General features: G+C 44.7%; 1 protein-coding gene across 2 annotated transcripts in view; it reads right to left on the bottom strand.

The window, feature by feature from the left end:
• The window catches only part of CNNM4 (cyclin and CBS domain divalent metal cation transport mediator 4), a 48,471-nt gene extending 25,550 nt beyond the window's left edge, over window positions 1-22,921 (bottom strand). For both annotated transcript variants that reach the window (XM_054998009.1, XM_054998008.1), the window contains exon 1: window positions 21,490-22,921. In XM_054998009.1, coding sequence (XP_054853984.1) covers window positions 21,490-22,897 — 1,408 coding nt within the window. In that variant the 5' untranslated portion in view covers window positions 22,898-22,921. The remainder of the gene's footprint in view (window positions 1-21,489) is intronic.
• Between the last annotated feature and the right edge of the window lie 5,062 nt (window positions 22,922-27,983).

The following is a 27,983-nucleotide window of genomic DNA, read 5'->3' on the forward strand; positions in this document are numbered from 1 at the left end:
AGCACCCTCTCTGGCTTTCTGAGATTTCCTGTTCTTTTAAGCATATTTTCACAGGCACAAAGACTAGAATTCTGTTTTTGCAAAAAGACATGAAATCTGAGATTCTCCAAAAGCTGAATTCTACACCCAGTATAATATTTCTGCTTTTTTAATGTGTGTGTGTGTGAGGTAGCAACATATACCCAACCCTCAGCTTAAGTATAACCTCTATGCAAACAGTTACATTTTAGTACATGATCATGTCATGCTAACTTGATTGTTACATATGAATCCAGGAAGGCAGTCCACTGCTGTGGAAATAAGCTAACTTGTGGCAGCCAAACAACATAACCCAAAATAAAATTATGTCACATTTCTGGGGGGGGGGGGGGGTGGGGAGGGGCAGACAAAGTCAAAAACTAATTCCTGCTAAGTTAACAATCACTATTAAAATTTTTCAGAATTCCCAATGCATTTTGAATATCAGTATTCTTCCACTGTAAGGAAACTAAACAACAACAAAAAAGAATCACACCATTTTCAAACTCCATCCGTATGCACAAAAATTAAAAAAACTGAGCAATGCAGAAACTGCCAACCATGAGTGCTAGGGGCTTGTGCTTTCTTTTAAAAACCAAACATGATGGGTCTCATGAAACTGAAACAAAAAATAAAACAGCCAGAAAGGTATTTTACACCAAACCTGCGTATATACACTGCTTCTCATCACCCTTTAGAGGAGTGCAGTGTTCCAATGGAAAGTGGAGCAGACAGGAGTTGCAGGCCAATAAAACCGCATCTTAAACTCTGAGCCTGATCTTTGCCCTGTCGCAGCCCAGAGCCTTGCGGTTGATAGCACTGCAAGGCAGGACAGCCCCCCCCCCGAGATTCCATACAACAGAGAGAGAGAGAGAGAGAGAGAGAGAGAGAGAGAGAGAGAGAGAAGCAATTAAGAAGCCAAAATGGGTTTCCAGAGCCACTCCTTTCCAACCTCTCTTCTCTGCTTGGTAAACCCAGGATTATGGGTTTATAACAGGAGGAAATCCACAAGTAAACAAGACGGTGGGTGGCAAAACTCCTAAGAGTTCATCTTTGGATCTCAGAATGGTTGGGAAAGAGATGGGTACTGCTATAAAATTACAATGTGGTTGTAGGTACTGAGACCACAGTGGACAGTTTTGCGCTGGACCCAAAGTGAAGATCAGGGGCAGGGAACCCAGCTCTGTGCTTTCTTCAGCAGCACAGAAGGCCAGCCTGCTGGTCCCACTATGAAGGAGTGCCTTTTCCAGTGATGACAGGCTCAGGACATTTTGGTGCCCGAGGCAGAAGATCCAAAGAATGTAAGATTACAGTCAGTGAACTCAGAGCATCTATGGAGGAGACAGCAGAAGAAATTTATACAATTAAAGAGTATGGTCAAGAGAAACTTTGCTCCCGTTCTCATTATATAAGCAATGTGAAGCTAATGTGCAATCTCTCAGAATGATGTGGGAACAGCTAGTAGTTTATATAGCTTTAAAAACAAAAACACAGCAAAGGAGACAAATTCACAGATGATCACATTATCAGTAGTTACTACTCCTTTGGTAGCCAAAATGAAATGTCCACATTCAGAGGTAGTATCTCTCTGAATGCCATATGTCTTTTTAAAAAATTTTTTATTGGTGAGTACATACAATGTTATTCAATACACAAATTCCCCGTCTTATCTAAATTATATCAGCCCCCACCCTTTCCCCCCCACCTTACTGACTTCCAACAGCTTTCCAACCCCAAACCCCTCTTATTACTCAAATTACTCTTAACCATAATTTTTCTAAATCCTATATATATATTATATCACTTATTCTAAGCATGTTCAAATTCTTCTATATCTCCAATTTTCTAATATATCAATCTACATTTCACTGTTTAAACTATCTATTTTTAATACAATCTCCTTATTACTAATATTAGCTTAGATTAATTAATAGCTAAGTTTCCCCATTAATGGTAAAGTTACTTCTCTCTCCCCTTTGTAAAGTCACATATTAATAATTCTCAAACTGCCACAATCCTCCTTTCACATCCCATTTTTTTTCTAGATATTGTTTCAATTTCTCCGAGTCTGCAATATATTCTCCTGGATCAAGATCTTTAAGTTTTCTTGTCATTTTGTCCATCTCAGCCATGTACAGCAATTTGTAAATCCAATCTTCTATAGTTGGTATTTCTTGCACTTTCCATTTCTGCGCATACAAAAGTCTTGCTGCTGTAGTCATGTAAAATAGCAATGTTCTGTACTGCCTTGGAACTTCTTCCATTCCCAAGTTCAGTAGCAACAACTCTGGGTTCTTATTTATTTGGGTTTGCAAACCTCATTAATTATTTCTATTATATCTCCCCAGTATTGCTTAGCTACCTCACAAGTCCACCACATATGATAAAATGATCCTTCATGCTTTTTACATTTCCAGCATTTATCTGACATATTTACATTTCCATGTGCAATCTTCTTAGGCGTTAAATACCACCTATACATCATTTTGTATACATTCTCTTTAATATTGGTACAAGTTGAAATCTTCAAAGTATTTTTCCACAAGTATTCCCATGATTCCATTGTTATTTCTTTATAAAGGTTTCTGAATGCCATATGTCACTGTCTTTTATTCATTTATTTCTAACGCCTACCTTTCCTCCAACACAACTGGGACCCAAGGTGGGCAGCTGGATATTGTGGCAATGACTTTCATGTTAAGTATGTATCATGTGAAAAAAACACACCCCTGAATTGCTGAGACAGATTGCTAAATATGTTCCCCCATCCCCTGCTTAATTTAAAATGTGATTTACCTTTGGCATAATAATCTGGATATTTTTAATACAAAATATTCACAACACTGGTTGTTTCAGAATTATGGAGTATTTTCACTGGTGCCTTCTGCAAAGGCTACGTAGAAACACACATTTAAAAGGGAAGATGCACTGACATCTGTGCTGGAAGGCACATCCTACTATTGCCATGCAACTATGCTTCTCTATATAGCATAAAAGCATCCTTTGTAGGTTTCCTTTTTCTAGCTGTGTCCGATCGCCTCCAAACTAGACCACTGGGCATGCTTTCCTCCCCTCCCCAGCTGCCGCGTTCTCAGACAGCCATAATTGAGGAGGATTAAATCACACAAACTCTTGTTCTATAAATAGATAATGATGACCTCAGCCCGTGAGAGAGAAGGCTCTTATGGCCAGCAGTGACTCCACAGCTTCCCCATCCACACAGTGCTTCTGGCCAGCACACTCAAATGAAATCACACGCAAAAGGGAACTTGAAGGGCTTATTTTTACATAAGACAAGCTGGCTTCAAGAGCAAGTCACAGCAGATCGGAGAGACTTGGAGGTCATCTAGTCCAGGCCGTGGGATATCACAGCAGGTCCAGCTGCAATGGGGTACTCGGAAGCAGAGCCGAAAAGGACCCAAAAAAGCAAGGTCTAGAATTTCCTTTTCGAAAACACATGAAGCTGCCTTACACTGAATCAGTCCACTGGCCTATCAAGGTCATTTGGGCTGCAATCCTAAGGATACTGGCCTGTGAGTACTCCCCATTAAACAACATGGGACTTACTTCTGAGTAGACCCACTTAGGACTGCTCTCTTTGCGTACTGCCCTGAACCCCTTGAAGGAGGGATGGAATAAAAATGTTTTTCTACAGACTGACTTACTACGGACCGACAGACCAAGTCTCACAGCATCAGTATGTTGCCATGTATATACATGGCCATGTATACAGTTGCCGTACATATATACAAACATACAGAGTCAACACAGTATAGTAGTTAGAGTGTCAGTCTACGATCCTGGAGACTCAGGTTTGAGTCCCCATTCTGCCATGGAAGCTTGTTGGATGACCTCGGGTCAGTCACTCCGTCTCAGCATAACCTGCCTCACAGGGTAGTTGTGAGGAAGAGGAGAAAACAGTGTCATAAACCAATTTGGGGAGAAAAGCAGGGTACAAATATCTAAATAAATACAATTTATTTATCTACTTATCGCCATCTCTCTCTCTATATATATATATGGGAGCGAGAAAGAACAAAAAGCGTGGCTCTTTTACAAAATTTGGCTGAAAGGTCATGCAGTGCAAGAGACAGCAGTGAGTGTGCCACACAACATATACAAAATCCAATTAAACCAGTGCAAGAGCCAATTAGTGTGGGCGTGCCCCACTCCTAGCTGGTGAACAAGCACAGCATGATCAATGGCATAAATAAATACTTAATGAGGGACGATTACTTCTTGTAATCAGCTAGCCACTCCTGGGATTGGTCAACAGAGACAGATTTGCTAATGAATTCAAATCTGGCAGCTTCGTACTAGAGGATCCCCCCTCCTTTGTTCAAGGCCTACAGCTCTGAATGCGACTTGGGGTACTGAATCGCTCCCCTTACAGAACTTCCTCTGGAATTTCTGAATGGAGGTTCCATTTCACAGAGCTGTCTCCTCCTCCCTGAAACTGTCCAGTCCTTTCTGAAAGTCATCGGTGCTGGTGACAATTGCCCTATCTTGTGACAGTCAAGTTGAGTCAGCTATGCCCCAGGGCAACAGCAAATCCCACTACACAGACCCGAGAGCAGATATGGAGTAATCCATGCTGCGCCTTAAACAAGGCTCAGGAGAGAGACACCCTGTCCCAGGAAATATTTGTCAATGGTTTTCTTATATGCAAATTTTGGAAAGGTTTAAACTAGACAAGAGGCTTTATGATTTTGAGCAATCTAAGACTAAATTTGAGATAGATATATGTACAAATGATGACCATGTTATTGCCAAAATGTATACAACTCTTGTTCAAATTTGAGACAGAGGAAGAGCAAGTGAAAGAATGTATGGTTAAATGGGCAAAAAACTTTGGATATGATATATTAATGGAACAATGGGGAAATATGTGGTTAAAGGGGTTATAATTGGCATTAAGCTCCAGTCTTAAGGAGAATTTTTTATAAGATGATGTATCATTGGTATAACTCCTGAGAAACTAGCTAGAATGTACATGCAGTCTTCAAACTTATGCTGGAAATGTGCTCAACAGGAAGGAACTTTTTATCATATGGGGTGGACCTGTAAGAAAGCGAAGACTTTTTGGACACAAATACAATTAATAATCCAGAAGATTTTAAAGATTAAAATGTAATTGAAACCAGAGACCTTTTTACTGGGAATGATGGATATTCAGTTAGAAAGAAGTTATGGAACTTTGTTTTTATATATGATCACGGCAACTACGCACAAAATTGGAAGAGTCTGACACTGCCTGAAATGGACGAATGGTTGTTAAAGGTGGTGGAATTAGCAATGATGGCAAAACTTACTTTACTGATCAGAGAGAAGACAATAAGTTCATTTGTTGTTGAACAGAAACCCCTTATTGACTTTTTACACAAAATAGATAATGATTTGATGACTTGTGGATTTATGGATTAAGGAATTTGGGCATTAGGAAAAAAGAGAGCTTTTATTTTTAACATAGAGTAAGAGACATAGTAACATAGAGTAAGAGTAATATTTGTCGTGGAGAAAATTGGAAGCTTTCTTTAATTTATATAGTTTTTTTTCCTTTCTATGTTTATTCTTTGTTCTATTTGTATGGTTTGTTATTTTTGTTTGTTTTCTTTTTGGCTAATTTTTATATAATTATATATTTATGTTTTCTCTTTTTTATTATATAAGACTCTTAGTAAATTCAAAAGACACAGAGAGAGACCGTCTCCTGGTCATCTCCACTGCCTTCCTAATGTCCTCATTCACTTTTACGTGGTTTCACCTTATTTGAATAAGTGGAAGCAATTTGCTCAGCAGGTGTTACAAGTGCTTTGTAGTGACAGCGCCCTGACCTAGGTTTGTCTGATTTTATTTTGGCCACAACAGGATAGGAACAGAGAGCCTTCCCCTTCGAGTTCTAAGATTCTCTGGTGAAAGGGGAATTTTTTAATGCAAAAGGATCATTATTTGATCAACTTGACAGGTTGTTCCAGCTGCTCCTTTACACACCATGAGTCTGAGAACAACCACTTTACAGTTGCAGGCAGTTAATGGTGCCACGTTCCTTGGGGGAAGATAAAAATTAAAGCTTGCTCTTTTCTCTTATGAGCCAGAGGCAGCCTCATCATGGGCAATGGGAGGCTGCTGGCTCGGGCACTTGATTCTAGATGCCATTATTTGTAGCAGAGTCAGACAGAGATCTGACCCCAAGGGGGTACAATGCCACATGGAATTTCCCTGGCACAAGCTTCACTGAACTTAAAGGAAGCTGAACAAGAACGCTGTCTGAAGCTAGCTGTTTTTCAAAGAAAACTGCTTGAGGAAAGGCTTTTCACAGGTAACATATTCAGGCGATTGTAGAAAATACTGGAGAGCCAGAGCAGAGGTTAGTGTCAGATTAGCATATAGGAGAGCCAGGTTCAAACCCTCTCTTTGCCATGGAAGCTCACTGTGTGACCTTGGGACAGTCACATTCTGTCAGCCTACCTACCTCGCAGGGTCGTTATGAGGATAAAATGAAGGGGACGAGAATGATATAAGCTGCTTTAGGTCCCCATTGGGGAGAAAGGCAGACTATAAATACAGTAAATAATAATAATTTTTAAATAAAATATGGTTATCAAAATGGCTCTCTCTTCACATGAACGCACATCAACACCGCCATCCTGAGAAACCTACTGCAGTCAGGATTGCAACTGAGATAAAAGGGCAGATAGCCCCCCCCCCTCCCAGTTAGATCATGATTGAGAATCATAACACTTCCAGGATTTAAAAATCAGACACCCCAAGGACTTCTTTTTTTTTGCTTTCCCATTTCCCCCTCCTCTCCCTGGGGCACTCTGTGCGATGCACGTCCCACTCTCAGCCCCCTCCACATAACTAAACAGAGAATGAGTTTTGCCAGCTCTGACATCAGAGGGTCTGGACTTGAAAAGCCGGTACTGGTAGGATAGTCACTGTCAGGTGGTTAAATCATCTCCAAGAGGACTAAAAGTTAACTGCCTGGAGGGTTGAGCGCCTTGCTTCACTCTGAAGAGACAGCTCTGAGGGGACACTCCCCTTCCACTTCTGTTTACACAATCTGGGCGGCACTCCCTATTGACCTTCCTTTGCTCAATGCTCCTGCAACTCCTTCAGGCCCATATCCCTTCTATGCCTGCCTCCCATTGCCTGGACTGCAGGTGTTGCTTCACAGCTGACTATTTACTTCCATTGAACTGGCCATCATTCCATGTGAACTGGGGCTGAAATAGCTTTCATGGACATATAGACTGTACAGCATCTTGAAAAGTTTAGGAACATGGCAACGAAGAAGGCTGTGCTTGTAAAAAGTTGTATTTTTTTAGCCTATCATGATCCTGAATCCTTGGGGCTTTCCACCAGGAAATACCAGGGCACCTGATCAAGGGAGGTGAATTGGAATAGTCACGGCTTAATTGCCTAACTGTTGGGAGTGCTGTATCGGTAAAGAAAGTGCTATGGGTAATACCTCCCAACCTGCTGCCTGCTGATTATATGAAATCTCTGCTTAGTAATCGACTCATGCAACCAGCTGCTTCTAGCCCGGGAGGCAGCAGGTCCTACGTTTTCAAGGGAAGTACCAGATACTCTGTAGTGTTTGTGCAAACAGATCAGGCAGCAGGTTTGGGGTGTCATTGAGCACACCAAGAATATAAATTAAAAAACGGACTGCCTCCAGAAGCACAGCCCACCAGGAAGTTCTCCTGCACACGTTCCTCTGAAATGAACAGTGACAAATTGCTGCTGTGCTCTTGCACAGTTCGTGTGTATTTCAAGGGGGCTCATGCAAGAGATTTTCACAGTGGGTTGTGCCCCATTGGAACGGTGGAGGGGAGGAAAATCCCACGTAAATTTCCTACAACCAGCTCCGATATGTGTGGGGATGGCCAGTCCATATCCCTGCATCCTGTCTCATTTATTTATTTCTTCTCACTGAAAACAAAACCTCCCACAGTGAAAATAAAAAAAACAGATCGACTGTAATTGGTGTTAGAGCAAAGTGTGAGCAAAAGGATAGCCTCTGCCTCCTGTTTGCTGAGCCTTTTGCCAAACCAGTCAAAGCCCCCCCCCCCAATATTTTAACATTCCCCACATATACCTTTAATCTTAACAGTTCCAAACTTCAGCTACTTTCATCTGCAAATCAGCACCCAAAGATGCTTTTTCTGGAGGCGATGCCCCTGCCCTTTTAGGAAGTGTTATCACCCCCCTATGTTTCAGGCCACATGTGATTATTTGTTTAGAAATACGCCCCCCAAAGGTGACAATTCCCAGATTTGATCTCATTTGCAGCTGATAATGCGAATTACAACATTCCAGTCAATTTCACTCACCTTCACTCATGAATATCCCTGTGATACACTTCCCAATTTCAGGCAGCTCCCTGGAGTATTTTATTATTATTTTTAAGTGAACCCTCAGTTGCACTATTTCACTCCTGTAAACCAAAGAAGATCATGTTTTCCTGTCCCTTCAATTGATTCTTTTTATAATACTGCCATTTGTTCATTATTGTTCAATTATAAATGCTATTTCACTGATGTGGCAGAACTTTTTAAAAAACTTCCATACTTTTTTTGCAACCAAGAACAAACAAACAAAAAATCAGGAGCCTTCCCCTGTACTGATCTTTTAATTGAATGTTTCCTGGTCTCATTTCTGCTTTGCAATCTCAGTATTTATATATAATGAGGGAAGGGACTGCACTTCAAGGCATTTTAGAATGACAGCACAACTTGGAAATTGCTGGTCATTAACTAACCAATGCAACTTGCCCTCCTTCCTGATGCATCAATAATGCTTTGCCCACCCACACTGGACAGGCTAGTGTTGCAAATCCAACAGCCAAAAGCATTGCTGCAAACCAACTCTGAAGAAAAGTCAGGAGGACGACACAGGAAACACTGTACTGCAATGGTCTGGGAGCAGTGTTATGTGGACTCTGTAATAACAACATGAACTAAAGATGGCAATTCTCAACACAATTGCTAGTGTGGAAGGAGACTGACTGGCTACTGCTGTAAACAAATTAGCCTATATTCAAGACATGAACGCCAAAGGCACAAATCTATTTGCATAAAAAAGTATGTCCAATCTGTATTAATAACATTGTTGCATAAAAAGTTACCACAACCAATACATTGAAGTTTTGCAATTTAATCTTGGAAATATATGCAAGAATAGATATTTTAACCTTGCCTTATCCACCTCTTTGGAAATCTCCTTGCCCCATAGCACTCTTGCAAACCCCCTATCTACTACGCTGAAGAGGGAACAATTGGCCACCAGCCTTGGCTCATCTGCTTCTCTCAGCAGGACCAACCTAAAATTGGGTGCTTCTGAAGTTTGGCACATAGAACATGAATGTATTCATCTCTACCATTCCTGGGTGGGGGTGGGGAGCCTCATTCTAATTTTCTGTCTTAGAACCAAAATGTCTTGAGCTGTCTGTGGGTGGCAGCAGATTCTACATACTACTGAGAAGATGGAAGGGAGGGTGCAGGAGAAAGACAGACCTTACCCACCACAGGCCTTCAACTGCCTCTAAACATCTTCAGCAATCATCCTGTCCACTGGCATGCTGGAAATTTAAAAGTCCACAGCTGCTTGCACAGTTAGCTCCACAGACATGTGAGGCTGTCCCTTGTGACTCTCACAACATGACGAACGTGCACCAAAGAGAAGCCACAAGCGCACTCCCAGTATGTTCTTCAACAGCAGCAGTGCCATTATATTCTTGAGTTAGGTCTGTGAGAGCTACATGTCAGGATCCTCAATCAATTTCCAGCCATATCAGATCATGGCCTCAAGGAGTGCTGTTTTCCCATGTGGTCAGAGACAGCGCCACCACGAGGCGAAGTGATGCTTCCAGGATCCAGGCGTCTCCCACGTCCAAATGATGTTTCCAAATGTACCCTTTCACTTTCCCCCCACAGGAGTGCATGGCTAGTGGTCACTCAACTGGAGAAAAGCACCAAACTTTGGGGCGAAAGTACAGTGGGTGTAAAACCTGCCCCATAGGGATTGTCCAGCCTCTGCCAACTGCACTCCCTGAAGCTGTACTGTGTATCTATACAGATTGCAGCCCCTCTGACGTACATCCATCCAATACCATGTCCCCCCTCTCCAGCAAAGAGTATTTGCTGGTCTGCTTGGCATTCTGCCTAAGATGGAAACAAGAAGCATTAAGATAAGGGCCTGAAACATCTCTCTTCCTCTTCTTTAACATTCACCCCGACTCAGAGTTACGGAGAACTCGAAAGCTTATGCACTGCTCTGTGTCATCTGGGTCAGTCCTCATAAAAGGCATTACACGGCTTTTTGTTTCTTGAGAGTTTATGTTTTTTAGAGTGAATCAGCACAAGTGGCCTAGAAGGTGGGCATTGATTTTTTTTGCAAAGTTGCAAAAAACCCCTCTAAGAAGTGCCAAGTCACTTCTTTTCGTAGAGGCTGCAGTTGCTGCCACTTTCCTGCTAAGCAAACTGGAGCTGACGCTCGGATGCACCGGAGAGAAGACTGCAACAAGAAGTTTTCCCTCACGACCTTTACAGTGCTGAGCTGTGGCAATTCAGCAGACTCCTTGGGTGTGACAGATTCTGCTGCTCAGGCAACTGAGTTCAACTGGATCACTTCAGACTCATGCAGATGTACAGCCACGTGAGAATTTAACCACAGGAGAACTGGGGAAAAACATTCCGCTCACTTCCTTCCTCAGACCCTCTCTTCTCTGGTTTCAAATTTTCTTGCCAGCCTTAATCATGGCTAAGCATTACATCTGTCCGTCCGTCCGTCCGTCCGGTATTTATACCCACATTTCTCCCTAATGGGCATCCTGAGAGGCTCACAGCATCATTCTCCCCTCCTCCATATTATCTTCCTAACAACACTGTGAGGTCCATTAGGCTGAGAGAGACTGACTGGCCCAAGGTCACCCAGCAAGTTGCCATGGTTTAATGCGATTCAAACCCAGATCTCCCAGAGCCTAGTCTGACACTCTAACCAGTAGGCATGCTGGGTCATTGGTATGCAGGTAACAGTGAACACAGTTAACCAGGCTTCCCTCTGAACCAACATCAGAAGCCAAAGGTTTGAAGCTGGTTAGCAACCCCAATGCTGATGTTATGTTCAACTTCAGTTAGAGCCAACCAAGAACAGACAGACCATAAGAGATCATATGACCCCAAAGCCTCTTCCTGATTTCTTAACTGGGTCCCGCATGCAACCTCACCCTTACACGCAGCCTGAAAGAATTCAGTTCATCATCTCATCTGTCTTTGTGTGACTCAGACCTAAGACACACGCACACATCCTCCCCAGTATTGTCAGGATTCTAATACCCTGCCTTGTGGGAATCCAGTTTCAAAGTATTGCATTTCCATCCCAGCAGGAAAGTAGAAACTAAGGGCAGCTGTACGGGGCACCTGCTCTGACTGATGCAAAATAACCCTTCGAAGCATGCTTCCGAAAAGGTTAGCAAGAGCCACCAAACAAGAGTAAGACTGCCCGGGCCCTTTGCTCTGAGCAGCTGGAAACAGACAAAACTGCTGCTTTCCAGAGCAGAGAAGAACCTCCCAGAATCCAGACACCAAGGAGCCTGAGCCTTTGCAAATGTATCTGGCACTGTTCACACTCTAGTCCTGGTGCTATATTGATCCAGTGGGAAAGGAAGGGGACATGTAAGGTCTCTCAAGCTGGCTTTGTGTTTTAGTGGTCCAACCAGGACAATACGTGGGCCTATGCAAAGCAAGGTTGTGCAAGGCTCCTCCAATAATCCACCAGATTCTGCCTAGGCACCCATGCTCTACAGAGCAGGATACCAATGTAACTTGCAGAGCTACATTTTTCTCTGCAGGTGCATATGACCTTTCCGTTGAGATAATACTCCTTGAGTTTAAAATCAGATTCTCCAGGTGCATGCAGTCCTAAGCGTATGGCTATTCTGATGGGAAAGGACACATCAGCTATTGCTGTCTTGTGGATAAGCTCACAAAAATAAGGAGTCCACAAATACGTTTATGAGCCTTCCTACCCCCATGGATCTCTAGTCATTTATGACTTTAAAAAAAATTAAAGGAGTCAAATTGTGTAAAGCTTCCTTGCCTTGTTACTTGGAGTCAGCCTGTATGCACTGCAGGTGAACAAGGTAGAGACTATTTGTGAGCCTGAGCAACTGGATGTTTTTAAGTAACATACATGGGCTGAAGAGCTTCAATATCAAAGTGGAATAAAACAACTCATCAACACTTCTGTCATTTTAAATGTGCTTTGAATGTTGTGTCTCTCTCTTTAAATAGCCACTGCTGATTATATCTGCTCTGGGCTGGATTGCCTAAATCTGCTGTTTATCCACTAATTCCTTTGGAAAACTCATCCACTTAGGATTTTGTTTTTCCTATTTCTTTTTAAAGGTTAGGAGCAAAGAAGTAGAAGAATCAACATTCTAGGAAGATCGCTGGTCCCAAATCTGTCAATTCTAGGCATGCTTACAATATTTCAAGGCTTGGAAATAAAACAAAGGTTTTGGTTACCTCTTCGAACTATCATCAGTGGTAGAAAAGGACAAGTATTGTGTCTGCAGTGTGAGATAGCCTTGTTGCATCTTCTCAGGTTTCTCCATTTACCTTTACATCACACTTGACAGAGCCGGGATACGGTAGTGGCTAAAAGTTTGAGCTCCAGTTCAGGAAACCCTGGGTTTAAGTGTTCCCTGAATTCACTAGATGGTCTTCAGCAAGCCATTCTCAACCTCCCTCAACCCCCAATAAAGAGAGAACAATACTGACCTACCTTATAGGGCCACAGTACAAATTACAAGGAGATAACGTACATAAAGTTCTTCAAACACTTTCACAAACAGGAAATGCAAAACATAGAGATGCACATTACAAGTGCATCTCTAAGGAGATCAGCATAGAGTATATGGGGTTTCCCCTATTTCATCCCCACACTAACTCTCTGAGGTAGGTTATATTGGAAACAGAGTCACCCGCCCTGCACTGAGAGAAGTAGTTTTTGAAAGAACCATCGTTGTTTGTAGTGCGTATATTCATCTCATATTTTACTTTAGTCAAACAGTTTTTTGTATTCTTCCAAAGACTATAAAACCTCTTCGACCAGAAGAGACAGTGGGGGAAAAACTGTGCTGTACACTGTGTTGCCTACCTCCAATTTAAGCCTTAAACATGATCCAAAGTCTCCCTCTAAGTTTTCATAGCTCAGGAAGAATTTGAACCCGGGCCTCCCACAATGCACCACGAGCAACACTGCTTGGAGCAGTGGATCCCAAACTTTGAAATGGGACCCACTTGAAAAGTTAATGTACTTTTGGGGAGCCACTTGCAAACCCAACCCCACACTACATTTGCCACCAAGCTTCCTCTCCTGGCATATCCAGTTCCTGCTTCTCCCTCCTGGCCTCGCAACACACTTGCAAGACAGCTGCGACACACTTTTATGTCCCAGTTCACAGGTTGAGAACCACTGCCTTGCAGAGCACCAGTGCTGTGTTATCGGCTCCTGTTGTGTATATTGTTCCCCACTCCAACAGTAAATCATAATTCCTTCCAGGGATGTATCTTGCCAAAGGAGCAACTGCATGGATTGATTCCAAGGGCTATGGGCCTTGGACTCAAAGCAGCACTCCAATGCTCCTGACCCTGGCAGTCTAGACATGAGAGATGCTTCATATCAGGTTGGACCTATCAGTTTGCAGCACAGAAAAGGACCCTACATTTGTGGCAAGGGTGTCATTACTTCCCACAGCAACATTTATGCCCCGCCACACCAAACTGCGAAGAGAGCCGACCTAAGCCATTCAAAAAAGTGCACAAGAATCCCCTGCAAAGGTTTCAGCTCCTGCTGGCATTGACGTGGAGATTCACAACCAGAATCACCAGCTGAGTGGGAAAGGTGAAGGAGTTACGCTGACCTGGCAAGAAGGCAGGCTCTAAAGGGCTGCCAAGGAGGACAAAATGCCTGCTGAACCCTAGGCAGTGCCACAGAAGGCAGGGCTTGAGCAGTGTCTTTATTTAACTGCTGCTGGCTGGGCACCCACTCAGGGCTCCTGTTTAACTCTCCTTGCCCTACCGAGAAGAGGGCGTTGGAAGGAGGAAGAGAATGAGCAACCAAGTCTTGTGCCTAAACGTGGCAATGGCTGCAGACTGCCTGCCACATCATCTGAGTGGTTGCATTTCCTCCTGAAGCAGTCCTGTACTCTCCAGTCCAGGTGGGAAAAGGCCCACAGATGGAGAACTGAAATTATTAGCCACCGGTGCCCCAAATTCTGAGATCGGTTGAAAGCTGATGTTGCATAGCAGCTGGGAGCATGAGTTGGCAAGTCCCTTGTCTGAATCTGCTATGGACTCAATAGCAAGCCCTGACCAGACACTCTTTCGCAGCACACCCATCTTCAGGGGGCAGAGGGGGCTGTCATCCTATCGGTCTACCTTACAGGTTGGAAGGAACAATTTATCAGAAGCTCTTTGGGTTATCCTAATATGGAATCCTTACCCTGGATTGGAGTGAAGGAAACGCTTAACTACTGACAAGGAATGCATTGGGGGCAGATGCATACCCACCTCACCTAATTCAAGATTGCGCAATCCAGTAAGATAGTGCAAAAATCCACCCCCCTCTCTCCTGAGGGCTCAGGCCTCAGGCGGAGAACAAATGACCCATAGCCACCCTAACACTTAATACTATTTCTTTCTTTGAGATCCACAGCGGCTGAGCAAAAGTAGTAAACTGCCACGAGGCCGTACTTCCACTTGCCCAATGCAGGGCAAACGGCCCAGTCCTCTGGTGCTATGTCTCTAAGTGCAATCCTAACCAGAATGGCACCCTTCTAAGTCAGCTGAAGTCAAGAGCTGTAGCAGAACATTGCTCAGGATTGCATTGTCTGTTAGCTTAACTGACAGTAGGTCAGAGCAAGTACAAAGAGCCCTCCCCCAACAGATGTGCACGCAAGCCCACCACTCAAAAGAAACATATTCCTAAGCAAACTAGCCCTGAAGGAGGAATTCAAGTTCTTCTACCCTGACGCTCCTAGAGAGACAGGGGGCTTGATATTGAGAGAGAGAGAGAGAGAGAGAGAGAGAGAGAGAGAGAGAGAGAGAGAGAGAGAGAGAGAGAGAGAGAGAGAGAGAGATGCAAAGCTCTCCTGAGAGGAGGGCTTCCTTTCTAGATCAAGAGTTGACAGGGTTCAAGCCTCACTGGAAGCTGCACTCTAATCCAGGCGATAGATGAAGACAGGTAGCCGTGGTAGTCTGTCTGTAGCAGTAGAAAAGTGCAGGAGTCCAGTAGCACCTATCAGAGCCAAGCTACAAGTGACGCCTGACACGAGTTGGACACTTGTCAGCTTCCCTCAAGTTTTGATGGGAAATGTAGGCGTCCTGGTCTTGCGGCTTGGCTCTCCATTTAACTGAAGTTTACAGAGCGGCAGTCTATGGGAGGGAGAACATGCAGTCGGGAGTACAGGCATCGGGCTCTCGACGGGCATCCCCCCTTCCCCTCCACTGGGTGTGTGTGTGGGGGGGAGTCTGTAAACTTCAATTAAATGGAGAGCCAAGCTGCAAGACCAGGACACCTACATTTCCCATCAAAACTTGAGGGAAGCTGACAAGTGTCCAGCTTGTGTCAGGCGTCACTTGTAGCTTGGCTCTCAGACTAACAAAATGAGCTTTCATGAGTCACAGCTTATTTCTTCAGATACAGCTAGAATGTGAGTCCATCTGTCCTTATATCTTGGAGAGTGAAGTGATTACAGATGCCAAATGACAATAGCTGGTTTGATTGGATAGGGTGGGGTACGCAGAGGGGCAGTGAGTGTGGAGAAATCAGCAGCGGTAATGAGACAGGAAGCCTAGGTCTCAATTCAATCCACAATGCATCCACCTGCATTGAATCCACCCAGCACCCACTCACCACCCCTCTGCATACCCCACTCTATCCAATCATGCCTGCCATTGTCATTCACTGGCTTTGTCATTTGGCATCTGAAATCACTCCACTCATCAAAACATAAAGACAGATGGTCTCACATTCTAGCTGGATCTGAAGAAGTGAGCTGTGACTCACGAAAGCTCAGACCCTACCACAAGTTTTGTTACTCTTATAGGTGCTACTGGACTCTTGCTCTTTTCTAATCCAGGAGGCATTCCTGTCAACATCAGAAACTGGGGAGAGCGCTTATTACTGCTTTTGCTGGTTAAGGAAATTTACTCTGCACATGGTTAGTAGTACTCTTCTCTTACATTATCACTTTTACATGCTTCAAGGCTGCATTTGATCAACTGAACATTCTTTGCAGCCGCCATGACCCAACCAAATCAGTTCCAGAGGCTTCACCACTATGAGACATAACAGAGTAATAGCAATATAGAGGAACTCTTCTCACAGCTTTTACACACTTTCAAAAGGCATAAAGGAAGAGTCTTCTACATCATTTTACAGATTTAGCACATCTACACTCTTCTGAGGTTTCAAAAACAAGGTTTACAATCACGATACATAACAGTAAAAGGCTGGCCCCAGTGTGGCTAGCCAGACCCACACCATGAGGCCAGCCATGATTGTGGTTTAGGGTCTTGTGAACCAAAGGGATCTCTCAGGTTTGCAAAAACAAACCCTCAAACAAACAAAAAAAACCCTTGGGCCTTTGGAAGAGGAAGACTAATTTGGGGGTAAACGCCCTCAAATCTATGAGCAGATGTTGCAAAAAGTCAACCAGCAGCGTCCAGGTAGCATTTGAGGTTGCATCCCCAAATGGCTCATGAAAACTGGAAGTAGCCAAGTGGCTTGCGAGAGGATGCCATAAGGCTGGTGAAGGGGAGGGGATAAACGGGACTGCCCTTCCCCAACATGTCCTTGGAGGACCCCCTCTTGGCAGGGGAGGAAATGGGGAAAGGCCTGTTAGCTAGCATATACCGAATGTTGCTCTCCTTCTTCTCTACAGGTATTTAAATCCTGGGTACTCCAAGAGGCATGTGCCCTTGGGCCAATAGCCAAAGGACTCTTGTCCTTCAGCTCTTAGCCTGTGGGCTGCAGCATTCAGCTGGCAGGAGGATCAGTCAGGAGAGAGAGGAAGACATGTTTTGTACCAGAAACTTCCCGTCCCCTTTTCTCTTCTTTATTTTAGTTGTCTTTTTTACTGTAAGCCACTTTAGCAAAAAGAGAGATCTCAATCAATCAATCAATCAATCAATCAATCAATCAATCAATCAATCAATCAATCAATCAATCAATCAATCAATCAATCAATCAATCAATCAATCAATCAATCAATCAATCAAATACTCCAGTGAGGAAATAGTTCAGGATAATATGACATCACACACAGGATAACAGCCCCCCCCCATAATAGTACCCTAGACTGTTTGCCACCCTATAGGCTTAGCAAGGGAAGAGATAGCAGGAAGCAAATAATGAAAATTCTCTAGTTCGAGGTGACCCAAAACTGTGCAGTGTTCCCACCAATATTTTCAGCAGGGTTGAAAAAAATGCCTCCCTTATTTGATGATTTTCTTCTTAGCACCATAATATTTGTCTATGGAACAGAATTACTTCCTCCTCGCCTCAAGGGAGCCAGCACAGGCAATTTAGCACAGAATCCCTCACCCGCCCTTCCCTTCCCAGGACATCCTAGAATTACAGCAGATGTGTTTCTACTTTAGTGTCAGCTGCGCCATGGGTGGCCCAAGTGGTGGTCCGCAAGCCAGACCGCCCCCTCCTCTCAAGGCAGGTTTTAGCTGGCCCCCATTGCACGCATACACCCCACCGAACTTCAAGCTAGATGCAGCAGGAACATTGCTCCTGGTATCACTTGGAAAGAAAATAAATTTGTTTTCAAACGTGTGAGAGAGGTAGATATCCCATGGCACATCTCTCTTTGGTTTTAATCTGTAATATCCCAACTATGCTGACCATTCTTGCTTAGTATCCGTGACTCTCCCACTCCCCCTCCCTCCCACAACTCCAGAGCTCTCCACAGGCTTGCCCCAGCTTGCTACCTCGATTGTACCCAAGCTCCTGAGACCAGGAGTCACCTGTCCCTTTCTGCCTTCAAATCTGCTTTCAAAATCCTGTTCTGCAAACCTTTGGGTTTCAACTCCTAAGTCCTCTTCTGCAAACAAAGGCAAACCCTGAATCTGCAGTTATACATTTGCCCCACCTTTCCTTCCATGTAGTGTCACACACACCAGTGTCAACATTTTTGACCCCAAGCTCCTCAGGACAGGGTGCTGTCCCTCGCCTCCATAGTGCTGGCTATGTGGATTGACCGTACTCTAGAATAACAAAGGATAGCAATTTCATTACAGAGCCTGGCCATCTGAGAGTGAAACAGACTGCGTAGCACAATGCACACATTTGGTCCCCGGAGAATGCAGCAGCCTCTGAGAATGTAGTAATGCCCACCCCTGACTAATGCCAGTTCTACACATGAAGCAGAATGAGACTATCTGTCTTGTGCATTTTTATTCTACTCTTTCCCCAAGGAGCTCAGAAGGACATATATGTTTCTCCCTTCCCCTTTTATATCCTCACAACCACCCCGGGGAGATAGGTAAGGCTGACAGAAAATAACTAGCCCTAGGTCACCCAGATAGCTTCACTACACCATGGGGATTTGAACTCGGGTCTCCTAGATCCTAGTCTAACACTCTTAGTCACTGTCCTACATACAGGAGAAGGAGGTGGGAATATGGTGGTAGAATATCAAGGTGGCAGAACTGCCTGCATCATTTCAGACTATAAGTGGAGAACGGCCCTATGTTAAAATTTACCTGTAGATAGAGAAGCAGCACAACAAGCAACAGAGAGGCAGAACCCTTCTCCTACGGGGCTAGTTTTTCTGTGGGCTTTTTGATGCCAAGGAACGGAAAGTTGGAATTCATTACCTGAAGTTTGATGTGGTACAATCCATTTTTCTTTTGTGGGGCACGCGTAAAACAGATACAAAGGAGATGGTAGATTTCTGAAGAACTAAAATGGACTGTAGCCTTTCCAATGAAAGGAAGAGCGAGTATTTTCTTAATGCACCCCTTATGGAGAGGACTCCTTTCAAGTATACAACTAGTGCAGCATGTAGCCGGCTTGTCTAAATTTCACCTTCTCAAGATACTATTTTATTTTTTAAAATCCTGGACAGAGTTTTGTTCACAGAGGAGCATTCTATTGTCTTTGCCTTCTTGCAGCCTGATATGGTATATTCTTACCACCTCATTTTGTTACATGTAGACCATGTCACGGAACATCCTTGGCATTGCATATACATGCAAAGTGTACTCCAGCAGGATCAACAGTCACATCAGGCCTCTAGATGTAATGTTCTCATGAACATGTCCTTGGATCAACTGAACATATTCCCAGAAAAACAAACACCCCAGTCATCAAACAAGTAAGCTCTCCTGGCTCCTGAACATCCCAAAGAGAAAGTTTAAGGCAGCATTCCAAACTTCTGATAGTGGCACTTTTTTGTTCTGAATTAAAATTTAAATCATGACTGCATACTCAACAAGGTTAACTTTCAAAGTAACAGAAAGAATTAAACACTCTCAGAAGAGGCCCCTCCAGTGTTTTTGCATGTGTCACTGACCGGGACATGCCTCCTAACTGAAAAAAAGGTCTCAAGCGGTGACTCACGCAGAGCCACAATGTCTCCTCTGTGGGCAATGGGAGTGGTCGAATGATCTAATCATGCAAGCGTAAGTCAGAATGATCTGCCCCGACTGGAAGGTGGCAAAGGCAGTGCAATTAAGCATGCAGAGTCACAGCAGGAAACTCCTCTTTGGATGAACGCTTGAGCTCACAGCCGCTTTTCACTTTTCCAAATCTATTTATCACTCATGGGAATTACTAGGATAAACTCTTCCTGCACTCAGAAGAAAGAGTTTAAATGCCTTGGCCAAAGAGTTGCTGACAAATTAGAAACGTTACAATGGCAACAGATTAAAAATTTTCTATTATTTAATTGCACGAAAGCATCTCAGTAGAAGTTGGCTACGTTTTGTTTTTCACCCACATGCTTGATGTAGAAACGGATCAGCACTTCCTTCAAGTGGGAAATAAGAAGGAGGGAGGCACCAAAATACAGACTTGGTAGTTTCACTTTTGCTCCTAAATCGGCACCAGCTTTTCAGCGTGCTTCCCATAAAGCTATGGTTAGACTGCAAATTCAGGAAGAGGACTCTATGTTGACAAAAGAGAAAAATGAGGAACAGCCCCCTTTTTCTAAGACACACTTGCAATGTGTTTCTTTTTAAATGCCAGTGTTCAAACCAACCATCTCCAAAGTGTCTGATGCAGTGGGAAGTTCGCTTACACAAGTCTTGTTAAGAGGAATGGAACATGAGCAATAGTACCCTTGTCATTTCAATGGTTTTTGAGCAGGAGAACCTCTTACTGTCTTATCCCTGTCTGTTCCTCACACCGCAGCCGTAACACCCAATAGCTTTAAGCTAAAGCATTCATACTAGCTTTCCAGAGAAGACTCTGATCAGGATCAGAACACCACACTTCTGGTAAATGAGGGCCTGACAGCATCCAGGGTAACAGACACAAAATGTAAGAGATAGACAGTAGCAGGACAGCTGTAAAGCATTTTTGGCACTTCAGAGTTCCTTTCATTATCTATTGCTGTTTCTTTGAGATGACTCCCAAATTTGTTGGCAATCAATCTGTGGTTAAGAAATTTGTGCATCAACAACTTGATAGCAAAAGGACTGAAGCATAGTTTGGGGGTGTGGGGGGGGAATCACAAAAGCTAGCCACGCTCACATGTGATCCCCATGAAGGCTTGATCACGGCCGCCCACATGTCAATGTTGTTGCTGCCTTTCTCATAAACTCCCCAAATGATGTGCTTTTAAAGTGCCTCTCCTTTGCAAAGCAGTCCCTGTGGTTTCATTGCCCCAGGTTCTGTTCTCAGTTATTCTGGTCTAATACTGGAGCTATACTTTCCTGGCCTTCCCCCAGCTAATCTGGGCCAAGACCGGAAGGATCTCATTCCGGAAGGATTTTGTTTCTCACTTTCATCTTATTGATCCTTGTTAGCTTGTTTTCCTATTAGGAAGCTGTTGTACATCCACAACTCTGGAAAATCGATTATCTTGTAAGGTTGTTTTTTTTTTGCTACCTAAATTTATATCAGCATGCAGCCCTTGGCTGTGTGAATCAGGGGTGTCCCTATTTCATAGCAAGCTGACATAAAACCTCACCTTGGGTGACCCAACTAAAAGGGTTGTGTGAATCAAACATCACATCCTGCAACCATAAACACTTGCTAAATAAAGTTCAACTGAACTCAATGGGACTTACTTCTAAGTAAAAAAAACCCAAGCAAGTATGTTCATGCTAATGTCCATTTCACACAATACATTGTATCATGTGAATGGGACAAAGGTGTGTTTGTAAACACGCACAACATACAAGCACACACATCAGAGAGTAAAACTGGGAATTCATGTCCCCTTACCCTTTTTGAATTCCTCCAACATGGCATCCAATTTGGTATCATGGAAGACAAAATGGACTGGGTGATTGTAGAATTTTGTAATCGTTTTGAGGGTTGTGCAGTCATCAGGATCTACGAAAGCCAAGTCTTTCACATACAGTATATCCACAATGTTGGACCGTTCCTCCTCATAGACGGGGATGCGAGTGTAGCCGCTCTCCATGATCTCTGACATCGTGTTGAAATCCAAGACGGCATCACTGTTGATCATGAAACAGTCGTGCAGTGGGGTCATGACATCTTCTACTGTCTTAGTCCTGAGCTCCAGTGCCCCCTGAATCATATTTAGCTCCTCCTTCACCAGGTCATTGTAGGGCTCTGTTATCTTCAGCATCTCCACCAGCTTCTCCCGGTTGTACACTGTGCCAATCTCCTGGCCGAGCACCCAGTCCAATATCTTGCTGATAGGGTAGGAGAGGGGGAAAGTCAACAGCATGAAGAATTTCGTGAGAACAATGGTGTTGGCACCTACTGCTAAGCCGTGACGGGAGCACATGGCCTGTGGGACAATCTCCCCAAAGATGACAATGCCAGAGGTGGAAGCGATGACGGCCCCCAGGCCAGAACCAATGAGGTCATCGAGCAGGATGGTGAGGGTGGTGTTGACCAAAACGTTTCCCAGGAGGAGCGAGCAGAGCAAGTAGTTGCCCTTCCGGCGGATAGGCTCGATTTTGCGGGCATAGCGCTTCTCTGTCTCCGTGCCACAGTTCTGCACGATGCGCAGCTCCATGGGGTCCAGAGCCATGAGGCCTAGGTTGAGGCCACTGAACATGCCCGAGAGCACCAGGAGGAGGAAGATGAGAGCGATTTGAAACCAGAGAGGCAGCAAACGCGGGCTCTCCTCAAACACCTCGATGAGAGTGTCGTTGCCCTCCAGGAGCACCCAGGGCTGCTCGGGGCCACTCCGGGTGCACATCCTGTAGCGCTTGGCGTGTTCGCCCTTCCGCAGCTTCTGGACCCGCACAGGGACCACCGCAGTGGTGCCCCGCATGTCGAACACCTGCGACCCCACCTCCAGGTCCTGGGTCTTCTCAGGGCAGGTGGCATTGGCCCTGCCGGCGCTGCTGTTGGACGGGGCCGCTTCTTCGGAGAAGGACACCATCTCGTAGATGCGCCCGTGCAGCCCCAGCCCGTAGAGGCGAAGCTCGATGTCGCTGCCCTCCAGCACCTGGATAATGCCCAGCTCGGGGATGTCAGGCATGGACGGGGTGGCGCTCACCAGCCGCATGCCCAGGATCAGGGGGTCGCCGCGGGCCAGGCGCGCTTGCCACAGCAGGCTCCCCAGCAGCACCAGCGGCCCCAGCGGGAGCGGCGAGGGACACCCGGCCTCGCCCCCTCCGGGCAGGCGCCCTCTCCAGCTCAGCGCCATGTTAGACTCGCCTGGGCGGCTGCTCCGCGGCCAACTTCGCTCTCCGGCGCGCGCGTCACGGGCTCCCCTCCTTTGCATAGCAGACGCGCCCCCTCCGCCCGCCCCGAGGAGGGCCCAGCGGGGCGGGGCTGCGCCGTTAAGGAGGCCCGGCGTCCGCCTGCTGGCCTCCCAGGGCGGCGCGCCCCAGTGGGCGCAGCGCAGCGCAGGAGGGGAAGGGACCGCTTGGCAGTGGCGCGTCGGGGGAGGGGAGGAGCCCGGCGCCGCTGGTTACTGGCGGGCTCTTTGGAGGGAAATGCGCTCTGCACCCGCTCAGGGGCACTTCAGTCGCTTCCCCTTTTCTCTGCACCCGCGCAGGAGCACTTTAGGCGGTTCTCGCTTCCCTGCGCTCTGTACCTTCTCAGGCGCATTTTGGAGCTTCTTATTTCCCTCCATATTATTGAAACTTTACTTAGGGGTGGGGCTTTTTTTGCTGTTCGTTTTGCGATCGACTTATACTTTATTGCTTTTCAGCACTGAGCTTTCTTTCCTGGTTGCGAGAAGGACATTACAGGCTTGAGGGATGGGCAATCTGTGCCGAACAGGTGCAGATTGGCATGAGGAGTTGCACCTATAAAATTGTTGACTAAATCAGGCCTCTGTAAATTTACTTGGGAGCCAGTTCTGAGCAAACATGCCAAAAATGGGCTTTAGTGCTGCGGGATCTGGGTTCTGTTTTCCTCCCTGCTCCCTAAAGAGTAGCTGACTTGTTTTCTGGCAAGGCTCCTGTGTTTTTGAAAGCAGGGTGATGAGAAGAAATTCAGTAGGTGGATTTTTTTCATGAGCATCAGATACTGCCTTGGAGAACGAAGACTTAACCTGGTGATGGTCTGCTTGGCACATAGCTGCCAAAGGGCACCCATGTGTGCATGCCAGGCTTAACATAGTGATATAGGCTTTGCCCTGCTAGACCTGGACCCATGTGAAGGGGAGAGCCTTTTCCTAAAGAAGCTTCCTCGGGCACAACAAACCTCCAAAGATCTTTAAACTTTGGTCTGGAGCAGTTTCTCCCCACTCCGCCCTGCCACTTTCGTTTTGCTTTAATTATTCAGTAGCTTTAGGATTGTCATTTTCCCAAAAACATATAAATACAATAATGGCAGGAAGAAGCAGAAAAAGAACAGCCCTCTTCGCCAGACAACACAGCATTGAACAAAGGTGGTTTTCAATACTCCAGTAGTGTTAATAAAGGCACTGTTTGTATGAGGTTTAACTGAACTTTTAGCTGATTTTAAAAATTAAATGTTACTGACTCTGAGTCTTTGGCTACGTATTTAAATAAGAAAATAACTGCTGGAGGCCTGCAGTCAAAGATGTATCAGGTTATATTTGAATCATTATGTGAAATTTGACCTTCCTTTGCACTGTAAACATTGTTTTGCCAACAGCACACTGATCTCTCTTCTGTATTCTGGGACTGAGTGTGGTGAGGTTTTCCCAAAAGCATTCCATTGTCTGGGATATTTTCCTTTACCCCCTGCCCCATGGTTCTCTTAAATTCAGCCCTTCTGCCTCTCAAAGTGGTCTTCCCAGATGACCCCCACAGCTCTTCTGGTCTCAAGGCTTTTTGTGAAGTCCCCCCCCCCCCAAAAGCTGGCCTAATTTTCTGTTTTGTTCACAGCATCAGCATGATTTTTGACACACGCCTTCAGCAATAAGAATGGTTGTAAATATTCCGGGGCAACACAGTGCTACGTTTGTAGACTTCTGTGGCTTGCATACAGTGCCTGCCACATTATATCTTATTGTATCATGTATCCTATTAAATATTGTTCCATGCTCCCTCTTTTCCTGAGCAGTGCAGGGCAATTTTTTGAGAGCATGTTTTCCTTTGTCGAAAAGGATCTCTAGAATGGTAGAATTGTAACCATTTGTTTATTGATGAACAGGCACATTGAGTGGGTATTATGGGGCCAGAATAGTGGTCGAATGCAGAGTAGAGGAAGACAGTTCCACCTGTAGCAGTTGTAGAGAGGACAGAATCTTAGCAGATGTTTCTTTTCTTACCCTGCTTGACAAGCTGCACTTGCAAAAATGCACAAATCCCTAAAGTCACCCTCACTGCCAGCTATATGTGGGTCTCAGCCTATCAAGGGGTGAAGGTTCCACCCCATTTAAGTCCCGAGCTGAATTATGTCCTGAAACATCCTCAGTTTGAACAAAACTTTTTTTGCCTTTTTGGCTGATAATTAGCATCCTTTGATGAAGAGATCGCTGTAATTGAAAATCTTGCATAACCTTCTCTTGACATAATTTCATCCTGGGAAAAATCATTACGTCTTAGAATTTTTAAAGGATTCAGTCACATGGTGGGGAGAGTTTCCAAATGTACTGGTGGTGACGACATTTTTCCTAGCATGGAAATGGAGAGGGAAAGCTTCATTCATGTGCTTAATATATGTGTGTCTGGCTGCTGTTAGAGGCATAAGAGCCAGTGTGGTATAGTGATTACAGTGTTGTATTAGAATCTGGGAGACACAAGTTCAAATCCCCACTCTGCCGTGGAAGCTTGCTGGGTGACCTTGGGCCAGTCACACACACAAAGTCTAACCTACCTCACAGGGTTGTTGTGGGAATTAAATGGAGGAGATGAGAATTATGGAGGCCACTCTGTGTCCCCATTGGGGATAAAGCTGTGGTATAAATGAAGTAAGTAAATAAATAAAAGCTGGATCTGTGGAAAGGCAGAAACTCAATGCAAACCTGATTGGTTTTCCACTAGTTTTCTGACCCGTTTGCACTATAGACTAGTAGTTTCATAGTACCTGACAATCATAGTCTAATGAAAATGCTGAAAATTCTCTTTTCAAAATCACCCCCTCCCCATCTGGAACAAAATTTTTCCATTGCCCAGCTTCCTTGGGAAAAAGAAATGGCTGTGAAACCAGAATGTTATATAGGTGTCCCCATAGCAGATCAGTTATTTGATATTTACACCTTTGATGTCCAAAATGAGCTTCACTTTAATTGCTTTTCCTTGGGTTTTGCAACATGCATTATGACAACGATCTTTTGGAAGCGTTGCTTGTTTGGTCTATTATGGCAACAAAGAAAACCAGTACAGTCCCTGAGGAGTAATGTTAGGAAGTCTATAAATATCTTGTATTTACATAGTGCCTTTTATCCACTGTCCAAGATTTTTAAAAGCTTTGTAGAATGTGACGGAGAATGCACCCAGGAGGACTTGACCGTCCCACGCTTGAAATAGAGCCAGTGTTGGTGGGACATCTTAGTTCTTTAACAGTTCAGAAGAATACAGGGAAACTATTTTAGAAGTAAATCAGCAGCATGGCAGACAGTTCCCACAAGGCCATTTCAGCTGCTGAAGAACAAATGGAAATTTATGCCATGGCCTTACAGCTACAGCACCAGCTTACACCAGACAATCGGGGTAAAGGCAAAGCTTGACAGTACGATGGTACTGTGTGCTGAAAAGAAAGACAAATGTTGCGCAAAGATGATCCACATTTTGCTTCAAGAAATCTGGGTTTTGTAACTTGTGTGATGACATACATTTATGAAGCAGCATTAGAATAAAACACACACTGAGATTTGAACAAGGGGTGTGCACTGAAAATTTTTTAGTTTTGGTTCCAGCTCACTCTGGAATAATTCTGTTCCATTACTGTTAGTTCTGGCTGGGGTGGTGGCAGCTCAGAACTGATCTATTTGGGTTTTTTTTGTTTTCATAAGTTTCAGCCCGTTGTGTGTGCTCTGGCCGCACATGTGCAAATGCATACTGTTCTTTTCAAGAGGTGATTCTTTATGATAGTGACAAAAGCGATACATTATTGCCATTGAGTCCTGCTGTTATTCTTTGGGTCTTGTAGTTTCATTTCCACAACGAGGGGTAAATCCTCCTCACCTTAATCTGCTTTGCAGCAGTTTGGGACTCCGTGTTTAAACCGGCCAGCTGCCGTGCGTAAAAGTACACAGAAAGAGAGGGCTAGATGTTGGTTTCTCCTTCATGGGAAGTAGAAGGAGAATGTCCCTCTTCCCCTCCTATTTTTCACTAGTAAAAGTGGGAGACTGGAAAGGTTGCTGGCTGCCAGTCTCCCTTTCCAACTAAAATCATTAACCCAGAGTTGAATGAAAAGGAAGAAGAACCAGCGGCAGGAACAGCTGAAGGAGTCTTGTTGCTGTGCCGGAAAATAAAAGAAATCTGACCAGATCACTTCTTCCATGTGGAATACTTATCTGGAAAGACCTGGATGCACATGCCTGTTACCTCCCTGTCATTTAATGCTGAGTTAACAGTTTTATTCTGAAAACCCCCCACAGCCAGAAGGCTTTCTGGGCAAGATGAAATTCCTCCTGGTGCTTCTCGACCCTTTATCTTTGAAGAACTTCTTTAGTCACAGTGAGTGGCCCTGCTGGCACCATGGCACCCAAGCAAAAGACAGCAGCAGCAGAAGGCCACTGCATGACCCAGCTCCACATGCCTGGGACCTCTTTGGTGCAACTGTCCTTTAAAAAATTTCACCCTAATCTGCATAACATGAGCCTTTGCAGCAACCGGGGCTTGGAAGCTGAAGGAGACCCCTCGCTCCTCAAACCCACATGCGCATGCTCTGGTGGATGTTGCTGGCTTTTCCTTACATTGTATGTAAAATGCACAGAAAGGTATGGTGATGGCAACACTAGTGCCAACAGTACCTTGCTATCTGCTGCCTCCCTCCTCAATGCAAAGCAAAACTTTGATCCCTACAAGCCACTCAATGCCAATGCCACTGTTTAGGAAGCACTGAAGAAAAAATGCACTCATGTGTGCCATGCACATCCCCTTCCCACCAACAGAGTTAACACTAAGGCTCAGTCACTCCCCTTTGGATCAAACTGGTTGCATCATTAACGAGTGCAGACAGGCTTGCCATTAAGGAAAACAAGATGCTGCTGCCTGGCTTGCCTGCATGGCCTCTATATGGTAAGAATCAAAAGGAAACACATGCATTTTTGGGGAGGGGTATTAATTACAGCCCTGTTTCCCTAATTTGTTCCACCATTCTGGAAGCCACTTTAACAAGCCAAACCAGCAGCGATTCCTGTATGA

This window comes from Eublepharis macularius, chromosome 14 (genome assembly GCF_028583425.1).
Source record: "Eublepharis macularius isolate TG4126 chromosome 14, MPM_Emac_v1.0, whole genome shotgun sequence".
Taxonomy (NCBI): domain Eukaryota; kingdom Metazoa; phylum Chordata; class Lepidosauria; order Squamata; family Eublepharidae; genus Eublepharis; species Eublepharis macularius.